The sequence below is a fragment of the Glycine soja genome, chromosome 7 (assembly GCF_004193775.1).
Source record: "Glycine soja cultivar W05 chromosome 7, ASM419377v2, whole genome shotgun sequence".
In the NCBI taxonomy this organism is placed as follows: Eukaryota; Viridiplantae; Streptophyta; class Magnoliopsida; order Fabales; family Fabaceae; genus Glycine; species Glycine soja.
The window spans coordinates 11,426,999-11,433,798 of NC_041008.1; the positions used below are offsets into that span (position 1 = coordinate 11,426,999).

The 6,800-nt window shown below is 33.1% G+C and overlaps 1 protein-coding gene and 1 pseudogene across 1 annotated transcript; one reads left to right on the top strand and one right to left on the bottom strand.

Annotated features, from left to right (window-relative positions):
- Positions 1-139: 139 nt before the first annotated feature.
- LOC114417836 (transcription factor DUO1) lies at positions 140-2,293 on the bottom strand. The gene is made up of 3 exons (XM_028382870.1): positions 2,097-2,293; positions 1,233-1,467; positions 140-780 (listed from the first exon to the last, which is right to left on the bottom strand). The coding sequence occupies exons 1-3, from the start codon at positions 2,291-2,293 to the stop codon at positions 280-282; spliced, it is 933 nt and encodes a 310-aa protein (XP_028238671.1). The 3' UTR covers positions 140-279.
- Positions 2,294-5,380: 3,087 nt separating this feature from the next.
- LOC114420358 lies at positions 5,381-6,409 on the top strand (annotated as a pseudogene).
- Positions 6,410-6,800: the final 391 nt, after the last annotated feature.

Genomic DNA, 6,800 nt, shown 5'->3' on the forward strand with positions numbered 1-6,800 from the left:
TGAATAATCGATGATAAATTAATTAAGATGCAACATATTTTTGAAAGATCATATGACTAGTAGCTATTACTTGAAACAACTCAAAAGTCCAACGATAGGACAATTTAGCCATCAGAAAGATCAGCAATATGGACAAATGCAAATGTCTGTTTTTGGTTATCCTACAAATGACATCAGTATCAATGAATGGCAAAATTCTAAGTATGACAATTTTTGGTCTACAATTACAAGACTGCAACACACAACAACACAAGGAGTAAACGACAATGATAACAAAAGTCAGAGGTTTGAAGGGCTTGCAGGTGGGTCCATGTGATCAAACATGTCCACAGGGAAATCATCGAAGAAGCTGTCACTGATTTTGGAGTTATCAATTGCATCCCCTGTTCCTAATCTGCAACTTCCTGGTGGCTGAAAGAAAGGGAACCCAATGGGGTGTTGTGGACCTATTCCAAACTCAGATGCATCAAGAGGACACAATTCTTCAATGAAACATGGCTCATCAATTGTGGGCAAGAGATCTTGGTTTTCCATTGAGAATGTGAGGCCATTTTGGAGTTCTGGAATCTGAGGAAATGCAATCTGTTCAGTGCTTTTGTAGTTCTCAAAAAGGGTAAACTCTTGTTCAACATGGATTGTGTCAGAACTAGGCAACTCAGACTTTATGAGATCTGGCAAAGACACCATTTTGATAACCTCAGAATTATCAATGTAGGGCAGTGAGCATGACTGAGGCTTTGATGATGGTTCTCCCTCTGATGGTGAACTGAACTTAGGAGGCTATACAAGTCAACAAAATTAATGTTATGCCTATGCAAAATAAGTTGCAGTTGTGAAAAGAACATTGCCACATAAACCATGTTACTCATTTTCAAGTCTACTACTACATTCTCTGGGAATGGAATTCTTAAGAATAAATAGCAACATAGAGGAACAGTACAAATACAAAAAGAGGAGCGTCCATAGAGGAACATTAATAAATAGAAACTGTTTACAACTAGTTCTTAAAACTTGCTTTAATCTTGTCAAATTTTCAGCTATGTCTTGTTTAAGGAAATTTGTATTTTAGTGAAGGCATAAAAATCTTATTCTGTTCAGCAAAACTGGTTTAGTGCCTCAAATTTTCAATTTCGTTTTACTTTTCTATTGAACAATACCGAATTCAGAAGAAAGAAACAAAATGGTATAACTATAAAAAGTCCGGAATAAAGGAACCTTTCAAATCCAATTACCTGCAAAATTGGAACATCATGAAGGGAAGGAACTCTAGTTTTATTTTTCTGCGATTTAGGAGTTGCTGATGTTTGCAGAATCCTAGCCAACCTCTTTTGCCTACTGCTCCAGAAATTTTTGACATCATTGTCTGTTCTCCCTGGCAAATAGGATGCAATCTTAGCCCACCTGTTCCCTAATTGTGCCTGCAACTCTATTACAACCCTCTCTTCCTCAAGTGAAAACTTGCAACCACTTTGACAAGGCCAGGGAGAGACACCAAAAGACAACAATCAGATAAAAAGAAGCATCAAATTATTTCCTTCATAGACTTAAAATAATAGCTTTTCGACCATGTATTCTTGAAACCCTAAAACTTAATTATTAGACCCTAAAACCATAAATTTTCGTCCCTTGCAGTGTTAGCTTTAAGAGCTAAAGTTTTGATAAAATACATCAACAAAATTGTGGTTTTAAAAGTCATTGACTAAAGCAAAAAATGGCTTTTCAGGAACGAAAAGCACCATTAACCAAAAAATAGAATCATTCAAGCCACCCCATCATTGTAAAATCGTCAAACACAAATGCAAGTAACAACCATAAACCATTCATGGATAATTGGACACACTAACATGGACCAACTTCTAGTAAAAACTTGAACTTGAGACAAATTAAACCCCAAAAGGCTAAGACAAACTATACAAACCCCATCAAAAAAAGTGATATATAATCCAAGACCAGGATCAATGTGAAGCAACCTCCTCAATTTTGTAACTTTTCAACAAACAAACACCAGTGCAAGTAAGTAATAACAAGCATACATGCATGGTTATATGTATGCACATTCACAATTAGAGGAGAAAATGAAGAAAACATTGACTCACTTCTTGAGGTTTGGTCGAAGCTTATTGACCCAACGAAGACGACACGACTTGCCAGTCCTTTGAAGAAGACCTTTGGATCGAATGGAGCTCCAATCTCTGGGACCATACTTCTTCACATGGTTCAGTAGCATCTCATCTTCTTCTGCTTTCCATGGTCCTTTCCTTATGTATTCTTCTTGCTCCTTTTTCCCGTGCATTTTTCCACTCATGCAATAAAAGACAAGATCAACACAACATAACAACACAATGTTTTCTCTAATTTTCTACCTTAACCACCTTTTGTTGTGCCCGTTAAACTATTTCTTCTCACACGTACACTAATATAGTACTACTACTATGTTGTTCGATTGTGAATTTCTTTAGTGATTTTACGGTTATTCATGGCAGTTATTGCCTCGTTCCCACTAACTTGCCCACGTTCTCTCTCTCATTATTATTTTTACTATATCTATAATATATAACCATTAATAATGTGGAAATTACCCCTACATATTTCATTAGATAATTTTATCCTTAAATCACTTTTTAAATTTTAAAATTATTCTTCTAACTTATACTAAGTTTTCACCACTTTTATATTATTAGTTTTTTTTATTCTGTAATTTTTTATTAACTATATTTTTACTATATTATTAAATAATTTTAATTATTACTACTATTATTAGTCAATTAATAATGGAGAATATGTTTTACGTTCTAATGTGAATTTCTTTAGTGATTTTTTTCTTATATTTAAATGATATTTTTAATTTTATAATTTAAATTTTTTACCACCCAACTTCATTATACTTTAAAAAAATAGAAATTTATAAACTTAAGTACAATTTGTATAGATATTTTGTGGAATCCCTCATTTTGATTAAAATAAAGATATTTGATTCATATTTTATAGAATATCTACAATTTTTTGTCCCATCTCCTTAATTTTTCCTAAATTTGTTTCTTATGATTTTTTTCTACATTTTAATTAATTAAACTATTTTTTATGATATTTTAAATGAATATATTAGGTAAAAAATAGTCAATAAAAAAGATTAAAAAAATTATAATTTTTTTTGAAAAAGATAAGAGACCAAATATCTGTATTTAAAATAAAAGGATTAAAATTACATATTAAATAAAATAGGAGACAATTGTATTTATGACTAAATTACATTAGTTAAGATTTGACTCTTGTAAGAACAACTTTATTCTTGAAATATTTACTTATTCACTCGCATTCTCCACCTTAATCGAACAAATAGTAACTATTTTAGGATCCAGTTTTTATCTTAATTCTTAAGTACCAAATTAAAATTAGAAAATAAATCAGTGTACAGGTAACATGGCCAAAAATTAGGATAGATTTAAGTACGAAATTAAAATTAGAAAATAAATTATCCACAACACAACAAATGAAACAATTAAATATTGATTAAGTTAATCAACCATGTGTATGAATTATTATAAATTGTTAAAGTTTAATTTAATACTTAACAAATAAAAAATATTTTTTAATTGAATCTATAAACTCGGATTTATTTTCTACTACGTCTCTGTTAGGACCTAATAAAAAAAATTAAAAAAAAGTCCAAAAACTTATTTAAATGAAAGTATGAGTGAAGGACAAATTCCAATGAATGTCCGTGAACGATCTAATAGACTAATAATGTTATCACGCAAGACAGCAACTTGATCCATGGTTTGTTATGCTCTCTTGCACTAACGACCAAACATAGTAGTATTATCAATGGCGCCACAAACTCCTTAATATTTTGTATGAGTAGTTTTAACATAACATATAAATAGTAAATAAGTCTCCCAGGGGATTCTAGAATATTGATAAAAAAAATTCATACAATAAAATTATGAAGACAAATACAAAAGACAACATCAATTCATATTGTTAAATTATTTAATTAATAATAATATTTAATAAATTAATAGTAATATTGTTATACATTAAAAAGAATAATAATACTAATAACATTTAAAAATAACAACATGAAGATTTTTTTTAAAACAAAATTATAGGTTGCAATGTTAGATATACATTAGTAGTTGTGTAATATTAATATAACCACTATTAAAAAATGATTTTTTACGACACACATTCTAAGACGGTTACGTAAAACCGCCTTATAATGTCACACGGTGACAATTTTGTAAATAATAAAAGTTATATGATAACGGTTATATAAAAATCGTCCTAGAAATATAGTATTCAAAATATTCAAAAACGGTTTTATTGGAAAACTGTCTTTGAAATTTGCACACCTTCGTAATTACTTTGACGCTCAGAATTCCATTCTTTTGTACGCCCTATCTAGAAGCTTCCTCCCTCCACACCCATGCCGCCAAGTCCTCCTTCCTCCCTAACCCTTTCGTCTCCTTCGCCTTCCTCCAGCTCTACGACACCCGGCTCTCCCTCCCCTTCGGCCACCAACTCTTCCTCCAAACCCCACCGCCGCACTGAAACGCCATAGTTTGGAACACCATTATCTCCCTCCACGCGCACAAGAGGATCAGTTACCACACCGCGTCATAACACTTCCACAATGACACTCCGGTGCTCCTCCTCATCACCAACTAGCTCTGCAAGGACCTCTCCTCCAACGACTTCGAGGTAAGCCTCGCCCTTAATTTGCTCTGGCGGATCGCCACTCTCGACCTCGCTCGCGATCTGACCTTGTTTGTTTTTCAAATTGCTCTCCATCGCTAGGGTTTTCGTTAGGAAGAAGGCAATTGCCATTGTTTTGAGGGTTTTCGATAAGTACCCCGACACGATTAGGTTTTGCTTCAAGCGTTTGGTTGACAATCTTGAAAGTTTTGATCCTCAGGTTGTGACTGTCGTGGGTTGGAGAAAGAGTTCCTCTTGTTTCTTTATGTGAAAGCACAAGGGAAGATGTCATCTCCGGGATTGACAATTTTACAAGTCCCAAAAGCAATTTACAGGTGAAATGAATTTTCTAACCATTCTTCTACGGATTAAATAGTGTGAACTACATATGTACTATGTTAATATTCCCTTGCAGGTGCTCATTGTTTCATATGAGACATTTGGAATGCATTCGTCAAGGTTTAGCTTTACTAACTCATGTGACCTTCTCATATGTGATGAGGCTCACAGACTGAAAAATTATCAAACGATAACAAATCGAGTATTGTATTTTGTTGGAGTTTTTTCCTCTCCCTCCTTTACTAGCATGTTTCTCACTAAACTTCTTAGATTAGGCATTGGCAGCTCTCCCCTGCAAACGTAGAATTTTGTTGTTAGGAACTCCCTTGCAAGTGAGGATCTATGCATGATTATCCGTCTGTCTTGTCAATTACAATCCAAAATCCTTTATGGGATTGTACATGATGAACTTGTACAATTGATGGTGGAGAGGTTTCTGAACTGGTTTTTGCCAAATTTGGGCCCACTATCATTTTATTGGCTGGACTTCAGGGAGTTAGGAAGACAACTGTTTGTGCAAAGTTGGCAAATTATCTCAAGAAACAGGTGCATTTCCATCTTCTTCCCACTTACTCTACTCCTTTGTTGTAGTTTGTAGTTCTTGCACCTTATTGAAAGTTTGAAGCAAATCATATTAATTTATCTCAGGGAAAAAGTTGCATGCTAGTTGCTGGGGATGTTTACAAACCTGTTGCTATTGACCAGCTTGCTATTTTGGGAAAACAGGTACTGGAAGTATGGAGTTTTACATCATTGAAGTTGATCATTGTACTTTTTTGAGAAATATGCATCCTTTAAATATAACCATCAATGTCATTTTAAATTTTGAATTGAAACTTTTGTATGGAGCCCTCTGATTTCTATTGTTACTATTACAAAACGAATGAAGAGTATATTACAGAAGAAGTGATGTGTTTTATGGGTTGTTATGCATTTGTTGTTAGGCAGTGCTTTAGCATCTAGCTATATTTTCTCCTCCTAGGCATTTTCAGTGTACTTAATGATCTATATCAGGCTCTTAAAATATGGATATTTTGTAACCAAGTGATTCAGACATTAGAGACCCCAACAACTAATTAACACTACTTGACTTGTCTCTTTTTCTCTTCTCATTCTTACATCTAGTCATATTTATTATTAGTTGTAGCTTGTATTAGGTGGATGTGCCTGTCTATACAACAGGTACTGATGTTAAACCTTCAGAAATTGCCAAACAAGGTTTAGAAGAGGCAAAAAAGAAGAAAATTGATGTTGTTATTGTTGATACTGCTGGTAGGCTGTAGGTGATTCTTTATGGGATTAGAAACATTATAATGAATAATTATTTCATTTTCTGTTTATTCTTGAATCATTTTTATTTCAGAAGTATTGCTAGTTGTGGATGCAATGACAGGGCAAGAAGCCACATGTATTTAGAAGTGTATTTTACTCTTTTACATGCATAGAGATATTTTCTATAAATAATACAATGAAAAGAAATCATTCATAATTGTAAAATGATTATAAATTAATGATTATCATATTATTGATCTGTTTCTTTTGGCTTTGGTATAATTTTGTGCCTTATGTAGCTTATTAGTTATTATAAACCATTCCAAAATTCTGACACTACTCTTTTCTTTGTACAACGTTGGTGACTACTTTCAATCTCGTGATTGGAATAACATGTGCCATCTTGACAAAGCTTGATGGTGATTCAAGAGGTGGAGCAGCTTTGAGTGTCAAAGAGGTTTGTTTGCATAATCTTAGCTTTCGTATTATGTTTT

Bases quoted from the DNA above. Each gene is read 5' to 3' on its own strand.
- LOC114417836 (XM_028382870.1), bottom strand. From the start codon at position 2,293: ATGCACGGGAAAAAGGAGCAAGAAGAATACATAAGGAAAGGACCATGG. The intron at 1,468-2,096 runs GTGAGTCAATGT...GCCTTGTCAAAG, and splicing joins CTTCGACCAAACCTCAAGAA to TGGTTGCAAGTTTTCACTTG. The intron at 781-1,232 runs GTAATTGGATTT...TGACTTGTATAG, and splicing joins ATGATGTTCCAATTTTGCAG to CCTCCTAAGTTCAGTTCACC.